Below are 19,879 nucleotides of genomic sequence, written 5' to 3' on the forward strand. Positions count from 1 at the left end.
AGTAATCTTTGGCCTTATCAGATCTAATCCTCTTAATGCTAACACCAAATTGATTTTTTACCATTGAGAAAAAACTTTGAACCACAGAGCTTACTTCAGATTTTTGTTTTAGGAAGAAAACCCATGTGACAGGAGTGTAATCATCTATGAAGGTAATAAACCAACGAGCACCAGAAACATTTGTGACATTTGAGGAACCCATACATCAGTATGAATTAAATAGAAGGGAAAAGTGCTTTTATTATTACTAACAGGGAAAGAAACACGTTTGTGTTTAGCAAGTTCACACACTTCACAATTGAGACTTGCCACATCCAATTTGCTAAAAAGGGAAGGGAATAATAATTTTATGACCCTAAAGGAAGGATGTCCAAGATGACAATGATGGAGGAAGACCTTCTCCCTACTGGTCTTTACTGAATCAAAGAAAAAAGAGTTGCTATTTCCCAGGGTTGATGGCAGATTTGGATTGTCCAAGTAATACAAGCCATTACAGCCTCCAGCATGTCCAATCATTCTCCCCGATTGTTGGTTCTGTATGATACAATCATTGTTAGAAAAAATAACATTGCATGAGAGATCGTGTATGAGTTTTTTAATGGAGACTAAACTAACAGATAATTTAGGAATATGAATGACATTTTTAAGGGTGATAAATGGGCTTATTTGAACATCTCCTTGACCCGCTGCAGTCATTAGAGAGCCATCAGCTAAGGATATTTTCTTGTTGCTAGGGCAAGGAATGTAAGAGGAGAAAAAATGTTAGATAAGGGTGTCATATGGTCGGTAGCCCCAAAATCTAGTATCCAATATGGGTTAGGTTGTTTATCTGAGGCATTAAGTCCAAAAGAAGGAAACTTGCCAAATGTACCTGAATGTGCTAGAGAACAACTACCTAGTGATTTATCCAACTTGTTAAGGAAGGAGCGCATTTGTTGAACCTCATCCTGGTTAAGTGGAATTGGTCCGCTACTATTTTCTTCATGTTTTGCAGCACCTACGTGTGCTTGTCCATTCTTTCTACTGTTGTCGCCTCTTTTTCCCACTCCTTTTTACGATTTTGGGATCCCCAATCTCGACTAGGAGGCTTTCCATGTAGCTTCCAACATTTATCACGAGTGTGGCAAGGTTTGTTACAGAAGGTACACCACACTCCTTCATTTTTCTTTTCCATATTGGTGAGTCCCCCTTTTGGGCATCAACCATCTTGGCCGATCCGGTAGCTACCATGGCTGAGTTTTCCATGGTTGGGGATTCTAGCATTATTCCCCTTCTGCTTTCTTCACTTCTTACCATAGCTACCATTTCATTAATTCCTGGAATTTTGTCCTTTCCAAGAATCTCGACTCTCACTTAATCAAAATCAGAGTTAAGCCTTACCAAAAAATCATAGACTCTATCCATCTCAATATACTCTTTGAGTATGGCAGAATCATCTGAGCACTTGGTTGATGACCCTGTAATGGTCTAATTCCATCCACAATGATTTGAGTTGATTGGCATACTCTGTAACAGTTTTGGTTCCTTGTTTGGCAGCGACAGTCTTCACCTTCCAATCATATATTTGGGCAGCATCTTTAGCTTTTGAGTATGTCTGGTCCACTGCATTCCAAATCTCCTTTGTAGAATTAAGAAACATGCAAGTATCAGTAATTTCTGGGATTATGGAGTTCCATAGCCATGCCATGATCATAGAGTCTTCTTTATCCCATTTTGTAAATCTGGGATCGTCTTCTAGAGGAGCATCATCAGTCAAGTGGTTAGCTTTCCCTTTACCTTTTAAAGTTTTGCGAACAAGCTAGGCCCATTTCAAATAATTCGTCCCATTTAAGCGATAGGCAATGTTGAGGTTCTGGAGTTGTTCCTGATTGGTTTGTGATGCAGTAGGAGCACTTCAACCGTGTGGTTTGCCATGTCCAAGCAACAGAACGATGGTAATGTAGTGAGAAGAGATTTGAAAGGAAAAGCACTACAAAAGAAAAAACACTGCAGCAATGAAGGCTACGGTGTAGAGTTGTGTTGGCAACAACAATTAAGGTTGTTTTGAAAGAGAGAGTGGCAGCAATGAAGGCTTCCGGCTAGGGTTTTAGTGTGCAGTCAGAGGCGGCTCCCAGATGTTAAGAGCTCTGATGCCATCTCATAATTTAGGGTAACACGTATATCTTATTATGCTGAGATTACAAATCCATATATACAATGCTAGAAAGCTATTTTAGGAAGTATAATAATAACTCCTACAGAAAGAATCCCTATATTTCAGGGATATCCTAATCATACCTGATAATTATAATCTCCTAAATAAAGAAAAAATATAATTAATAAAAGTAAAGACTTTAATAGAAATAATCAAGATAAAAAGATTCTAACACATATCAATAACAAAATCAGTTTTATATGTCTTTCCTTTTTCCTCCTAACCTAATACTAAATTTATAATTTGAAATTGATACTAAATCCAATGACTAGAGGACCCTTGTGAAGTCCCTTGAGCTAAAAATTTCTTCCTTTTTCTGGTGTTGATGTATATCTGAACGGTTAAGAAGTGGAACTAACGAAATTGAGAATGAGAATGCAATATTATTAACCAGCATAGAAGGGCTACCAATACCAAGAGCAGCAACATACACTTTCATATTCATGTTTTACTTTTATGTAGTAAAACAATGCATTATAGTGAATGGACAACGGGTTTACTATTTGAGTTTACCAAGCTTTCATGAGTTTAAGTTAATTTTCAAGTTTGACAACCTTGATTATAACTTCTAGGTGTGAATAGCTGAGAATTGCGAATAGAACAAAAGTTGTGAAATGAAAAGGAAAAGTCAATAAAAGTACATATAGTGAAAATGTATACCAACACTCAAAGAAATTAAAGCCCTCTTTACTCCCCCAGAGAAGTTTATGGCATCAAACATAGCCATAGAATCATCAATAGAATCGCCTGGTCTTAACAACAGAGATGCAAACTCATCTTCCTTTGGCTCAAGCCGCTGGAATTGAAGTTCCATTGAAAATCCAGTTCCATTATGTATTCTAATCAAAGGTGAAACAACAACCAACAGGCCGACCTGATAAAAGATAAAATCGTTAGACCATATAGATGTAGATGAGGTGGTCTATCTATGATGTAGATTATATACATGACATAAACATATACATACTCAATTATGTTTCTTTTTTACTTATGTTGAAAGAATTAATATAAAAGAAAAATAAAATTTATTCAATTGATTCATTTGAAACAGTACATTAGTCTGTATATATATAGAGAACTCTAAGTAATAACTACAAAGAGATCTCTTGAATCTTCTAACAACTTCTATTAGCTTCTAGTAATATATTTAATATTCTAACAGCATCCGATAATGCATTTAATATCCTACTTACAACATAACTCTTAATAAAATATATAGCATTATGTTGTAATTAGAAAAAATATCTATAAAATCTTCTTAATTAGAGAAAATATATATAGAATCTTCCTAATTAGATAAAATATTTGTAGTATCTTCTAGATTATTTTTCAATATATTGTTTCCTTATTTCCCTTTTTTAGATGATTAGATTGCTACAAATAGAGGTAAGGAGAATATAATTGATATGAATGAAAATAATAAAGTCACTCTCTTTTTCAAGTCATTATATACAACATTTTAAGGTCATTTTTAATTATAGGCAGAAGCCAGGGTGGGCTATCTTTTCATTTGTTTCACCATGAAAACTTTACATTCAAAATGACATTTATTCGTAAATAATTGAAAGGTAGAGATAAAAATGTACGCAACCAGTTAAATCAGTTATAGTGTTTTCTAATTACTTATATAATATATATTGTTTTACACATTTTTCCTACAAATTCAAGAATGGGAAAAAGGCACCATAATCTCTATCTCATTCCTTTCAGCAACCTACAACCTCCATCCCATTATCACAACCAAAAAATATGCCCAGAAATTAAAAGAAAAAATAAAACAGAAACCCACAAAAAATCTCCATGCAAAAACATAAATAACTAAAATAACAAAATTATTAGAACAATATGAAGTTAAAAAAAGAAGCTGTGACATCTCTTTCAATTTCAACCGCTTCACGGCCAAATTGGAAAAGGAACTATACAATTTGCAAGAACACTAGAGGGTTGAGAATCTCCAACACCAAAGATCTGTGGGAGAGTTATTCTCATGCTTCTGATTCAGATTATAGAGCAACATATTTTGGCCTCATTGATCCTAACATGCAGAACAAGATATTTAAAGACTTCAAACAGATGAGGTTGATGGCAGGGAGGAACAAGATGTGGTACGTGCTCTATTACTACCAGCACAACCTTCAATATTTTAAACTTATATTGAGATATCTGCCACAATGATTATAACCAACTCAAACTATTGTCTATTTTCAAAATTGTTTTCCATTTTGTTGGCAGTGGTTATCACACTCACAGCTCTGATTTGTCATCCCTGTTGCCATCTACTCTAGGGTTTTCTATCCTTATAGACAGGGTACAACAGTCACCAATAATATAACCTTACTGCTTGCACTAAATGCAAAACTACTTAAGACAACTATAAGCAATATGTCCAAATTGTTTGCAAGAAAATCATTGGACATGTAGCATATCAAAATCTTTACTTCTTCGGGCAGCGTATGGAGCCCTCACAAGTTCAAGAAAGACAATGTCATGAGACATGGATCCTTGGGTAAGTAAACATTGTTCTTCCCTAAGTTCAGCATCACATATATCAAAAGAAGGAACAAGATTCCTATTTAGCAAGGCACTTTTGACAATCTCAAACTCTAAGCAAAGTCTCATGAGAAATTGATAGAGCTTACTAGTTTCCTAAACTTCCTGGACAATCGAGGTGATGTTTTAGGAATGACAGAATGAGAAGTGGCAAAGTGTTCTATTCACAAACTCAAAAATCCAAAATAATACTCTTCCAGAGACAAATTATCTGTTTGTAAATGTGCTTCAAATGATACTACATTTGTTCAAAAGTTGTAAAAGAGTTCATATTGTAATTAGAGAAGATATCTTTAGAATCTTCCTAATTAGAGAAAATAGATATATAATCTTATATTTTATTTTGTTTACCTAGTTTCTCTTTTTAGGAAAATTAGATTATTACAAATAGAGGATATGAGAATGTATTTTTTCATAATTGAGAATAATAAAATCAAAATCCTATTTTCAACTTGGTATCAGAGCTCCCGATCTTGGGGCTCTGTTCCGCTGCACAGTCACGTCGCCGCCGCCGTTGCCGGTTAGGATCATTGATAGGGCAGAAAGGTGTGCCCGACACCGGCAACCACAACGGCGGAAGTCGCTCAGTGAGAAAAGCCGTCACACGCCGCCACCGTCAACAGCGCGAGTAGCCCACACGCTGCCACCGTCGTCGGCGCGTGTAGCCCACGTGCCTACCTCTGGCGAGACCCACTCGCTGCCGCCACAGACAGAGTCGCCAGAGCCTCCTGAGTCTGTTCCTAGGGTCAGTGACGACCCATTTGGCCTATATTTGGGTAGATATGAGTTTTAGGTTCTGATCCTTTTCTCAGTGTGACCCATACGCCGTCATCTCCTCAGAAAAGGTCACCGGAGACTCCTGGTTGCATTCTACGGGATGTCTAAAGTAAAAATTATTCCTTTGGGTCCTAATGACCTACCAAATATAGGGGGTACCAGTCGATTGGATGGTCAGAATTTCTTACAATAGAACAAATTTATTCGAAGGGTTCTCAAGGGTCGTTCAAGACTTGATCACATAGATGGAGGAGGACCAGGACCAAACGACACTCATTTTTCAATTTGAGACAATGAAGATTCATTAATTATGACTTAGATGTGGCAATCCATGATTTCTGAGATAAGTAGAAATTATATGTTTGATTCTTCTACAAAAGAAATATGGGATGATTTATAGAGTACTTTTCCATTAAAAAAGGATCTTGTTGCTAACTATGACATTGAAAACAGGATATTTAATACAAAATAGGGCTCTCAATCCATATCAGAATATCACAGAATCCTGAATGGTCTTTGGATGGAATTTGATCAGAACCAAACAATAAAGATGTGTAAAACAAAATGTTGTCACACTTTCTGAATTCATTGAAAAGGGAAGAATTTTTAAATTTCTCCATGGCCTGAATCAGGAGTACGACCCAATCCGGGTGCAGATTTTTGGAAGAGAAAAATTACCATCCCTATCAGAAGTTTTTTTTATAGTAAGAGGAGAAGAAACTCGGAGAATTGTCATGCTCAATGGGGGGATCTTCAACACAAGCTCTACCATGACAACTGGAAAGGGAGTCCATAAGGAAGCAAATACAGGGGAAAAATCATTTGAAAAAGGTACTCATGGGGACTATTGTTCATACTGTAAAAGATCTGGACATACCAAGGAAACATGCTCCAAACTCGATGGAAGAAAACATGTTCTCGAGCGCATAGGAAACAACAAAGGGTCTACTCAAACATGGGTAAATCATACTACCTCCGAACAGGAAGCAACCAATCAATCTAGTCCTTCACAATATAATCCTCCACCACCACTCGATCTTGATATGAAAGCTTATAAGGAGAAACTCAAGCACTTCGAAGCAATGGTTGAATCAAAGTCCATAAAAGGTAAGAATTGTCTCAATATTGTTGGTGATGTGTCTCAGGGTATTTGGATCCTTGATTTAGGTGCAACTGATCATATGACAGCTTTTAGTGTGTCTTTCGATTCATATGGTAAAAGAAATACAGAACAATTTATTACAGTTGCGAATGGTCAGGGTATACCTATATGCGACTCTGGGAATATAATTTTGGACTCATCTATTGTATTGAAGGATGTTTTACATGTTCCTCAATTAGCTAATAGTCTTATCTCTGTGCAAAAACTCACAATGGATTTAAATTGTTCAGTAACATTTTTTCCAACTTATTGTGTTTTTGAGGACCTTGCCACGGGAAAGACGATTTTAACAGCTAAGGAGCAGAGTGGGTTGTATTTTTTAGAGTTTAATGACCAAAGCAACACAAAAATCATGAGTCAACAAGTTACATCTGAGACGTAGGCAAATTCCCAAATATGGTTACATCATCAAAGGCTTAGGCATCCTTCATTTAGTCTTAACAAGTCCTTGTTTCCCATCAAGGAGTTTGTTAAATCTTTTAATTGTGATATTTGTCAATTGTCAAAACACCATCGTGCATCTTATCCTATTAGTAATAAAAAGAGTATTTCTCCATTTGATTTAATTCACTATGATATTTGGAGTAGTGTCATAGATTCTATTTTCGGAGCCAAATGGTTCGTTACCTTCATTGACGATTGTACCCGTGTCACGTGGACATACCTTATGAAAAATAAATTCGAAGTTTTTCAAATTTTTGTTAATTTTTTCTGTCTTTTCCAAAATTAATTTGGAAAAAATATCAAAAGAATTAGGTCTGATAATGGTACTAAATATGTGAATCATGAATTTCTCAATTTTTTGTCTCATAATGGTATTCTTCATGAACTAATTTGTGTTAACACCCCTCAACAAAATTGGGTTGCAGAAAGAAAGAATCATCATCTTCTTGAAGTAACTAGAGCTCTTCTTTTTCAAATGTCTATATCCATAGTCTATAGTGAGGAAGAAGAGGAAAAAGACAAATTTTTTGGCAAAAAATATGAAAGAAAATAACCCACTTCAACACTCAAGCAAGAAAAATTATATAATCCGGAGGTGAGGATCCCTGAAGATATCAATGAGGAACTTCAATGAGGAAGAGGTAAGTATTACTGAGGATTTATCCATTGCATTGAGAAAGGAAAGAAGATCATGTGCTAAATATCCTATTTCTCAGTATGTTTGCACTAACAATCTCACTAATAAGCACAAAAGTTTTATTGCTGCCCTAGATGCCACAAAATTTCCTACCTCAATCCAGGAGGCCATGAAACTTGAACATTGGAACCAAGCCATGAAAGAAAAGATGTTAGGACTTAGAGAGTATAGGAAAGGAGAAAAGGGAAACAGAACACTTAACTGTTAATTAGTTAAGTGAGGGGGCGGGAAAAGGCCTATATATTAGGACCCTTTATTGTTTCAGTTAGCCAGTTGAGTAGTTTGTATGTGTAGACCGATCTTGGCACCAGGTGAAGGAGGTTAAGCTCCTAAGATACAGTGTAATCTTGATTCTTTTGTTGTGAATACCAATCATACTCTTCTTTCTTTTCCAATTCTCGACTGTGGTGTTTGAGTAGAGATAGAGCTGGTTAGGAATTCCTTTCAGAATCCCTAACAAAGTGGTCCGACCTGCCGGATCGGAGTGGGGGTGAAGGATCAAGAAGTAATCGAGAAACTGCCGAATTCCCATTTGGAGAGGGGTGTCGGATTCTTGGGGAAAGGAGCGTGATGGAAGGAAGAGACAATTCTTGGGAAAGGAGGATCAGCGAACAGAAAAGGGAGCTAGCAGAATGGAAAAAAAATATGCAAGAAATGCGGCAGGAAACTAGAGAACTCTTGCAAGTTCTTGGAGGAAGGGTGTGGACCCAGGAAAAGGGATTAGAAGGCAGTCCAGGGTCTGTAGATGAAGATCAACATTCTGTTAACGAGAATCAAAGGAGAAGGGAATGCTCGGAGGAGGAACTGGATGAAGACCGAAGAGACGTCCAACCTAACCGGGGAAAAAGGGTAGAACTACCCACTTTCGAAGGGTTTGATCCGTTGGGGTGGGTCTCTAAGGCAGAGACGTTCTTCGAGTTGCAAGGGGTGGCAGAGGAGGAAAAGGTGCGCCTAGCTGACATCAGTATGGAGGGGAGCGTTGGCTACTGGATCAGAGCCTGGAAGGAGAAAGCCAAGAATCGTTCTTGGGAAGGTCTGAAGGGGGCAGTGGTGGTGCGATTTGGAGAACGGAACGGGGGTACCATCTTTGAAAGGGTGGCGGCCAGTAAGCAGTCGGGAACCGCGGAAGAATACTTCCCAGCATCGAACGTGAACGATCGTACAGTCAAAACGGTCTACCAGTCATTGGCCGAGCAATCCGAGGCCATAGAATACCAGTGGTCTTGGGGACGAACAAGCGGTGAGGTGACACGGTCGGAGGCCGAGGCCAATCACCCAGGCCGATCGAGAGCCGCCAAGAGTGTGGGGTCAATTTGGAATAGGCACGGTCTACCAGGGAACCGAACGGTATTGGTCATTAAAGAACGAACGGTTGCATGCAGGGGGGAGGAGCCGAACGGCGTAAATATATGGAGAAGAGAACCGCACGGTAGAGGACTATTGGATCCGAACGTGAGAAGACCAGAACCGAACGTGAGGGAACTGCTAGAACCGAACGGTCTGCCAGGGAACCGAACGATATTGGTCAATAAAGAACGAACGGTTGCATGCAGGGGGAGGAGCCGAACGGCATAAAGATATGGAGAAGAGAATCGCACGGTAGAGGACTGTTGGATCCGAACGTGAGAAGACCGGAACCGAACGTGAGGGAACTGCTGGAACCGAACGGTCGAGGACTGCCAGAACCGAACGGGAGAGGATTGCCGGATCCGCACGGGAGAGGACTGCCGAACCAGAATGGAAGAGGACGGGAGGAACCGAACGGTCTTATAGCTACAGTAAAAGGCCGAACGATTTTACACTCAAAACGGTCTCCTAGTCATTGGCCGAACGGTCTTACAATTAGATTCAAAGGTCGAACGGTCTTACAGTCCAAACAACCTCTCAGTAATTGGCCGAACGGCCTTACCATTAGAATGAAGGATGAGGAGGGAAAGGTGGATGGAAGAATCAATGCCCGGGAGAGAAGGACAGACTTGGTGAAGAGGTGGACCAGCGAACAAAGAAGGGTCTTGCCGTTCGTGAGGCACCTGCAGAGGGGAGAGAACTTTTTGAAGCTTTGAAAGACATCGAAGACCATTTCCTCACGGCTTATAATTCTGGAAATGAGGTGACCAGAATGCATGAAGCTAATAAAATCCAAGAAGGATGGAAGTTATTGGAGGAAGAATTGCCACCACCCAAACCTCCAAACCTGAATTGGACGGCAGTTGCCAAAGGATTCCATTCATATGAGTACACGATGATGAAGCGGATCAAGGAGATCAAATCTCACGTTTCCAACCTTGAGGACAAGGTTGATCTTCAAGGGGGGAGTAATGTTAGGACTTAGAGAGTATAGGAAAGGAGAAAAGGGAAACAGAACACTTAACTGTTAATCAGTTAAGTGAGGGGGCGGGAAAAGGCCTATATATTAGGACCCTTTATTGTTTCAGTTAACCAGTTGAGTAGTTTGTATGTGTAGACCGGTCTTGGCACCAGGTGAAGGAGGTTAAGCTCCTAAGATACAGTGTAATCTTGATTCTTTTGTTGTGAATACCAATCATACTCTTCTTTCTTTTCCAATTCTCGACTGTGGTGTTTGAGTAGAGATAGAGCTGGTTAGGAATTCCTTTCAGAATCCCTAACAAAAGATGAATGCATTAAAAAGAAATTCAAGTTGGGAGATTGTTGATAAGCCAAGAGACAAGGAGGCAGTAGGGTGTAGATGGATATTCAGAGTAAACATAAGACAGATGGGACAATAGAAAGACATAAAGACATACACCCAAACATATGCTGTTGATTGAGGAGACATTTGCCCCAATGGCAAAGATGAATACAGTTCGAGTTATTCTCACTTTGGCTGCTCATTTTGGATGGGACTTACACCAGCTGGATGTGAAGAATGTCTTTCTTCATGGAAATCTAGAAGAGGAAGTGTATATGGAGATTCCCCCAGACTTTGAAGTGAAAAATGAAAGAAACAAGGTATGCCTCCTGAAGAAAGCATTCTATGGGCTTAAGCAATCCCCTAGAGCATGGTTTGGAAGATTTACAAAAGCAATGGTTTCCTCCTTGGGATACAGACAAAGCCAAGGAGATCACACTTTATTCATAAAGCACTCTTCTACAAGTAAACTCACTCTATTGTTTGCCTATGTGGATGATATGATTATTGCAGGAGATGATGAAATTGAAAAATTGGCATTAAAAGATAAATTGGCAGCTCAATTTGAAATGAAAGACCTAGGAAAACTCAAATATTTTCTTGGAATAGAGGTTGCCTACTCCAAGAACGGGATTTTCATCTCCCAAAAGAAATATGTACTTGATCTCCTCAAAGAAACGGGGAAAACTGGGATGTAAACCCTCAACAGTTCCTATAGAACAGAATCATAGAAATGGAAGTGAAGAAAGTGTTGCCGTAGAGAAGGCCCAATATCAAAAATTGGTAGGAAAATTGATTTATCTATCACACACAAGACCAGACATTGCTTATGCAGTTAGTGTAGTGAGCCAATTTATGCATGATCCAAGAGAGAGACACATGCAAGCAATTGACAAAATTCTCCAATACTTGAAGTCAAGTCCAGGAAAGGGGCTATTATTCAAAAGGGAAGACACATTGACTATGAAGATATATATTGATGTTGACTATGTAGGTTCTATTACTGACAGAAAATCTACTTCTGGGTATTGTGTGTTTGTTGGAGAGATGGTAACATGGAGAAGCAAAAAGCAAGATAGAGTATCCTGTTGTAGTGCAAAAGTTGAATTTCGATCTCTTGCTCAAGGATTGTGTGAAGGACTCTGGATGAAAATTATTTGAGATGATCTTAAAGTCAAAGTGGAGAACCCGGTGCAACTACACTGTGACAATAAGTCTGCCATAAGCGTAGCCTATAATCCAGTACATGACAGAACCAAACACATTGAGATTGACAGACATTTCATCAAAGATAATCATGACAGAGGCTTTGTGATTACAACTCATGTTCCTACAGATCTTCAAATAGCAAATATTTTTACAAAAGGGCTTCCTCCGGGTAGATTTCAAGATGTTGTAGGAAAATTGGGAATGATTGATATTCATATACCAACTTGAGGGGGAGTGTTGTAATTAAAGAAGATATCTTTAGAATCTTCCTAATTAGAGAAAATAGATATATAATCTTCTATTTTATTTTGTTTACCTAGTTTCCCTTTTTAGGAGAATTAGATTATTACAAATAGAAGATATGATAATGTATTTTTTAATTATTGAGAATAATAAAATCAGCCCTATTTTCAACTGTTCAAATTATTGATCATTATTTGAGGATCAACTATGCTAAGCATCATCTACTTCCCACATAGCTAAGGTCGATTCCACCAATGACTGCATAATGGATCAGACTATATAATCAAGGACATATATATGGTTATGGCAATATCTTTAGCAATTAAAAAACTGATGTTATGGGTTACTTTAATGGCATAGACCCATCGACAACCCATTTGTTATTTTGATTGAGTGTTTGCATCTCTGTAATCAAGGCTTGTCGCCATCCATGCTGATCAAATGCTTCATTCAAAGTTTTGGAAGTAGATATAGAAGACACAAATGATATAATAGAACAATAACAAGTAGACAACCTGTGATAGCTAAGAAAATTATAAATTGGATATGGATTACAAGTGAACAAGTACCTTTTCAAAGGGAAATAGGCCGAGCTAAATCATCATTAATAGGATTTTTGGTATTATGTTACGTACCTGAGTACGTAAACTAGCCTAGTACAACCTCTCACACACTCACGGACAATGAACGATGACAAATAGTTGAATAAATCTCTTTTATTAAATGGAAACACAACTGAAAGAAATAAACAATAACTGGGAGCAGGATTTCCGTCAGTTACCTGAGAGCATAACCTCTCTTACAAAACTCAATATTCAAAAGCATACCCTTATCCCTAATCTTCCCCCTTATTTATACTAATTAATTCCTGCCCAAAAGATACTGAATAGTATAAAATAATCCTATAATTATCTGATACGAATATATTTAGCCCTATTTATTATAATTAACTTATACTGAATAATATACTAAAATATGGCTTTGTTACTTTAATTATCCTCTGCTGAATATCTTCTCAAAATATCTCTTATTACTTTACTTAATTTCCCGCCCATCCTAACTGTTGTGGCAGTTAGGATGCTTCCTCGCTGTTCCCAACCGTTCGGCCTGGTCGTCCTCCCTAGTGTACCGCTCGGCCAACTAGCTCTCCGCCTTCTACCATTTGACCTGGTCGTCCCTCCTTGACTACCGCTCGGCCAACTAACTCCCCGCCTTCTACCGTTCGGCCTGGTCGTCCCTCCTTGTCTATCGCTCGACCAACTAGCTCCCGGCCTTCTACCGTTCGGCCTGGTCGTCCCTCCTTGTCTACCGCTCGGCCAACTAGCTCCCCGCCTTCTACCGTGCGGCCTGGTCGTCCCTCCTTGTCTACCGCTCGGCCAACTAACTCCCCGCCTTCTACCATTCGGCCTAGTCATCCCTCCTTGTCTATCGCTCGGCCAACTAGCTCCCGGCCTTCTACCGTTCGGCCTGGTCGTCCCTCCTTGTCTACCGCTCGGCCAACTAGCTCCCCACCTTCTACCGTCCGGCCTGGTCGTCCCTCCTTGTCTACCACTCGGCCAACTAACTCCCCGCCCTGTACTGTTCAGTCCCCTTCTCTCTCTCTTATACCTCTTTCTCTCATATACTTTCCAGCCCCTAACATTATGTGACAATTGAGAAGAACTTGATGAAGAGGATTTACCGTAGAGAGTTAGACTAGTCATTTGCATCCTATGTTGGTAGGTCTTATGAGAAGGTAGTGATGGTTTAGGAGGTTTTTGATCAAGGTTGGAATTGTCAGGAGCACGAGGAATAACAGACTCAACTAATGGTATAGACTTACACATAAGAAACATCTTGGATAAACAAAGAGAAGAAAGGAGCGTGTTGAAAGAATATCACATTAGCAAACATGTAACACTGCTTGTTTTAAAGAGTAACAACGATACCCTTTTTGAAGCCAAGAATAACACAAGAAGACACATTTAACAATGCGGGCAAAGAGTTTATAATCCTGGAGATATCTTGAACAAAACAAAAAACCAAACATGTGGGAAGAAACATGAAAGAGAGTATCATTTGAAAAAAGAATGGAACAAGGATCTTTATTCTTAGGAGAAGAGGATGTCATTTTGTTAATAAGGAAACAATAGTTAAGACAACATGGCCCTAATGATGGATCAATATATTGACACTAAGCATTAAGGTATGAGTAGTCTCAACCAACTACATATTTAGGACCATTGGCTAAGGTTATGAAATGAGGAATTTCTGGAAAAGAAAAGCATGAGAAATAAGTATTACGAAATATGTAGCCAGAAGCACCTGAGTCAATTACCTAGGTTTTATTCTCCACATATTGTCAGATGCAAGCTATAGACAAGCTGGGATTTGCAAATCATTGAGCCAAGTTATTGGATTTCAACCTCATGATTCGGTGTGTGATGTTAATAAAATACGTTCAGTTCATTCTCTCTATTTGCTTCATCTAATACACCCGAGCATCCGCCTTAATATATATACTATTAAAATTTTTTAATGAATTAATAAATTTATAAATAAAATAAAAGTTAATTATCGAATATTATATATTCAATTTGTAATTAATTCTGGTTACAATGATCTATTATTTTTCATGCTATTTAATTATTGGTTTAATACTTATTTTGGTCCCTCGGTTTGTAGGGTGTGTTCAAAGTTGTCCTCCTTTTTTTCAAAAGTTCACTAACGTCCTATATTTTACTAAAACGGTTCACGTTAGTCCTTTTTGCTTACGACGTTAAAAAGGCTAATGGCAGACTTGCTCTACTGGCAAAAACTTGATGACATGTACAATTATTGTTGACGTGGCACTGTGAGGTCATTTGAGGCCAATGAGAAGATGCTACACGGCAAATCCCTTTCCACCCAAAATTAGAGTTTCATAATTGCAGAATGGACAAGGGCTTTCTCTGCAACTGGAGGTTCTACCACGAATTGCCGTGGAAGCACGATTCAGGTATTCATAACGGCGACGCGATTGTTGTGCAAAGGAGAACACCATTGCACTATGATTCCGTCCTCGCGATGTAAATGAGTTTCTGGTTCTATTTTGGATGTAGGTTGATGGCGGCACTTGTGAGGAGAATGGGTTTCGTGCATCAAATGACCTCACAGTGTCACGTCAATAATAATTGTACACGTCATCAAGTTTTTGCCAGCAAAGCAAGTCTGTCGTTAGCCTTTTTAACGCTGTAAGCAAAAAGGACTTACGTGAACCATTTTTGCAAAATATAGGACGTTAGTGAACTTTTGAAAAAAAGAAAGACAACTTTGAACACACCCTACAAACCGAGGGACCAAAATAGATATTAAACCTTAACTATTTAATTCTATGTATTCCCTTTAAAAGTTATATCAATCCAACTTAAATGTGGAAGAAATTATATGCAACAGTGACATTGTAGATACCTCTGAATTTCTGGTAATGCTAACCACAAATATTGGCCCGGGGAAAGTTGCTGAACCTGTGCATTGAATAATGAAAACAATAAGGACAGTCTATGCTGATTTTACACTCTCAAATATGCACAGCAATAAATAAACCACATGTAGAACATAAAACATCCTTAACTACTCACTACCTCCATCCATGCTTAAGAAACTCCATGTTATTATTGATGAATTAATAAAATTTATAATTCTCCATCATGGTAAGATAATCGCATTTATATTACATGTCGTAAATGATTAAGAAGATATAGTAACAAAATTAATATTTCGCCGAAGCTTTAAAACCCCAGAAAATTGTATTTTAGAAGTGATGGTAGTCTAAAAATAGTAAGACTCGATTATTTTAATATTAAACGGTTTTATTATAAATAGTTTTGTTATAAACGAGTTTCATTATTTTAAAACGTATCATCTCTCTAGAAATCACTTTTCTAGAGTTTTCTACCTTCTCTCTAAGAGTTCTTGATCTCAAGTCATCTGTTTCACAATCAGGAGATGCCGAGACGATCACGGTGTCAAGGTCTACCATTCTATCCGATTAGTTTCATCAATAGAGCAAGTTCGTCTAGGTATTCCTTGTGGTTTAAGTAATCGGCAGAACGTTTTTTAGAGTTCGGCAGTTGGTCTAGAGGTAAGGGAAGCTAGTAAATTCTCTGAATTCTGTAATTACTGGAGTAGGTTTGTAAAGAAGATGATTTTTGAATTATTATGAGCTGAAATCATGATTTTGTGGTGTACAAGTATGATGAAATGTGATGGTTTTTGGGTGTGAATTAATGAATTGAAGTTCTAAACTGTTTTGATTGATGATTGGATCTGTCTTGATGATAAGGAGGGGTTACAAGTCTGTGATGAGGTTGGTTAGTCTTGAATTGGAATAATTTTGCTTTGAAATAAGTCATTTTAAGGAAGTGAGATAGTGAAAATGAGAATTTGAGGTTAGATGCTCAATTGGTCTGTTGGGACAGCATAAGTAAGTCAAATGTGACTTGTTTGAGTCACTAAATTGCTTACAAATGTAACAAAAGTAGTAGAATGAGATTTGGGTCCCTAGGTTGAGAAATTTGGTGTTTTGAAGGGGGAATTAGTTAGTAACCACTTTAGAATGTTGGTAGTGAGGTTTAGAAACACTTGTTCATGTTTAATTGAGTGTATAACACATTCTAGGAGAGTTAGAAGTTGGGAAAAATAGTTAGAATTGGTAAATTTGGTATAGGTTGCGTAATTCTGCAGATTTGGTGCTGCAGAATTATGCAGACTCGCTGAGAGAGTGAATTCGATCAATGAGTGGTGGTACAGGTGGATTTTCTGTCAAAGGACTTTAGCTTAGCGAATGATATGTGTTGCGAGAATTGTTGAGGTCTGGGAGCACTATCAGTTTTATTCGGATAGCGAATGGTATGTGTTGAGCGAATTGTTGAGGCCTGGGAGCACTGTCAGTTTTATTCGGATAACAAATGGTATGCGCTGAGCGAAAATATCATATTTTTAACAAAGATTTTATGTTTTCTTAAAGTGTGTACATTGTATGTGAATGTTTGAATATTGGTTTCTACTACTTGTTGTGGAGTATGAATTGAAATACATAATGTTTGATTCTTAAGGTTATGTATGTATTGAAATTATGGTTGATGGACGTAATTCCATGATCCTCACAGAGAGGTTACATGGTGGTGCCCAGAGTTGTGATTTAAAGTGAAAGTATGTGGTTTCAAAGTAAGTTCCAAAGTGAATGCTCTTTAGAATGAATGCAGGAGCTCAATCTTGGGGTTTATCCTGAAACTCCAATGGTCTTTCATTCTCACATAGAGAGGATTGATCCATGTCGTGAGGAGTAGTAGGAGGTCTTAGTCTTGGAGGCTTCCAGTATGCTCCAAGACCCGGAACAGACTAACCTCTTGAGTGTGGTAGGGTGAAACCCATTGACAATGACTTTGCAAAGCAGTAGAAGTCACCACGAGTGCACAACCCGCCATAGCTCGACAATCATTCTAAGTCCGAACAGTCAAGTCTAAGTCATAACATGTTAGGATGTTTTGAACTAGTTTATTTTGCATGAATACTTATGTATATGTGGTATGATATATCAATGTATGAATTCTTTTTAAATCTAGTTGATCCTTGTTTTTGTGTTGTATGTTGTGTGTTGTTTCTCTTTTGCGATGATCACCTTAATGGTGTGATCTTAGGGATACGATCTTTTAGTTGACTCAGCAGGAGGTTGGAAGTGAGGCTTGCAGTTTAGGTTGTACTTTTATTTTTCAGGTGAAGAATTTTATTCATAGTAAATCTGTAGTGCTTGTTATATCATTATCCATGTAATGTTCATTTTAGTAGTTTTATATTACTAAATTGGAATGTTACAGAAGCCAACACACTGCTTTAGAAATGTAGTTCAAATACTAAGATGGCTAGAAACAACATTGTCATAGTAATGAAAAAATGTCTGTATTTAATTTTGCTGGAGACCGATATAGGTAATGTCACTTTAACAATATAGCATGATAAAGAAAGTAGTAAAGAAAAACCTTTTGTAGACATTATCCGAGTTCTCCAAGCAAGAGTTTGTGTTCGTGAAAGTAAGACATTATTAGAAGAAGTTGCAAATGAACCAAGATCAGTAAGTTGGATAGAAATAGAAGTTGCTTCTGAATCTTGATTTTTGAAATTAGAAACCTCCCTGTTACGTAAAAATAACAAATTCACAATCATAAAAAATACCAGTATCCAACAATCAACATTAAGAACATTCTCTTGAATAACAAATATTAATAAGCATTAACTATTACATGGAACAATCATACACTTAAAATAGAAAGAGGTGTACAAATGAGAAAAGACATATGAGATCCTTCCAAAACATTATCATAAAATCAAAGAAACAAAATATGAACACAATTTTATCAAGAGCAACCTCACTGAAGCAAAACTCAAGATCTTGAACCGAATGGCCAAATTTCCAGTCAAATGATAGAGCTAATACTCACTCATGAAAATCAATCAAGAACATGCTATGCATAAAAAAACTAATTAAATAACTGTGGGAATAGCAAGAGGTGTACAAATGAGAAAAGAAATATGAGATCCTTCCTGAATATTATCATAAAATCAAAGAAACACAAAATATGAACACAATTTTATCAAGAGCAACCACACCGAAGAAAAACTTAAGATCTTGGATCGAAGGGCCAAACTTCCAGTCAAATGATATAGAGCTAATACTCTCTCACGGAAATCAATCAAGAACATGTTATGCATAAAAAAGTAATTAAACAAATGTGGGAATGAGTGCAGCCTAAGAACATGGATTGATATTATTCATAGAGGAGCAATTGCTCTTAAATAAAATACAAAGACTTAATAACAAAAAATCTTAATTTATGATGGATGTAACTTATCCCTATAATTTAGGATCAACGTTCCTGTATAATAAATATAAAACATGTTGTTAGCCTATTAATCCTCCCGATTACAGAATGAAATTAAATCTCCTAATTATATAATTAAAACTATACAAGGAAATATTATCTGCAGCATAAACTAAGGAATTCTAATACTCCCTCGATGGTGAGTGGATGTCATCCATTACCAACTTGCCAACAATAGACTGAAAGGTAGCACCACTTAGTCTTTTTGTCAATACATCTGCAAGTTTTCTAGAGGATAAAAATGGTATACATATTGTCCCATTTTTCAGTTTTTCCTTTATGAAGTGTTTGTCTACTTCAACATGCTTAGTTCTATCATGTTTTGTATTATGCATAATATTTATTGCTGACTTGTTATCACAATATAATCTCATAGGCTCTTCCAATCAATCTTTAGGTCTTTTAAAATTAACTTTAACCATAAAATTTCACAAATTCTCAAGGCCATTGCTCTAAACTCTGCCTCTACAATTCATCTCACCACAATATTTTGTTTCTTGCTCCTAAAGTGACTAAATTTCCTTTAAGAAAAGTGCAATATCCAGAGGTCGATCTTTTCTCATCCATAGAACCTGCATGGTCAACATTTGTGTGCGCTTCTAGCATCATCTCATTCCCCATTGTAAATGGAATTCCATTTCTAGAAGTTCCTTTCAATTACTGTAGAATGTGATAAATAACTCTCAAATGAGTCTCCTTCGGATTATGCATGGACTAAATTACAACCCCTACAACATTGGCAATGTCAAGCCTAGTGTGAGAGATGTAGATGAATTTCCCAACCAATCTTTGATAAGATAGTCTATCCACAACAGTATCTTCAATTGATTTACCAAGTTTGTGATTCTACAGGTTTACATCCAAATTTACCAGTTTCAGTCAATAAATCCAACACATAGTTTTGTCAAGAGATGAAAAGACCCTGATGGGAATGAGCCATTTCCATACCCAATAAATATTTCAACATGCATAACTCCTTAATTTCAAATTTTGTTATCAAACATTTTTTTGTAACAATTAAATCATTTATATTGAAAATTAGTGTAATAATAAA

The 19,879-nt window shown here is 37.4% G+C and overlaps 1 protein-coding gene and 1 pseudogene across 1 annotated transcript in view; both read right to left on the minus strand.

Moving 5' to 3' along the window:
- Positions 1-19,879, minus strand: part of LOC124821401 (uncharacterized) — an 84,050-nt gene that overhangs the window by 31,336 nt on the left and 32,835 nt on the right. The window contains 3 exon segments of the mRNA XM_088104650.1: positions 2,855-3,068; positions 15,356-15,411; positions 17,926-18,077. Coding sequence (XP_087960776.1) covers positions 2,855-3,068; positions 15,356-15,411; positions 17,926-18,077 — 422 coding nt within the window.
- LOC148206735 (uncharacterized) lies at positions 491-2,639 on the minus strand (annotated as a pseudogene).

Source organism: Vigna umbellata, chromosome 1 (genome assembly GCF_029865625.1).
Source record: "Vigna umbellata cultivar VRB3 chromosome 1, Vumbellata_1.0, whole genome shotgun sequence".
NCBI lineage: Eukaryota > Viridiplantae > Streptophyta > Magnoliopsida > Fabales > Fabaceae > Vigna > Vigna umbellata.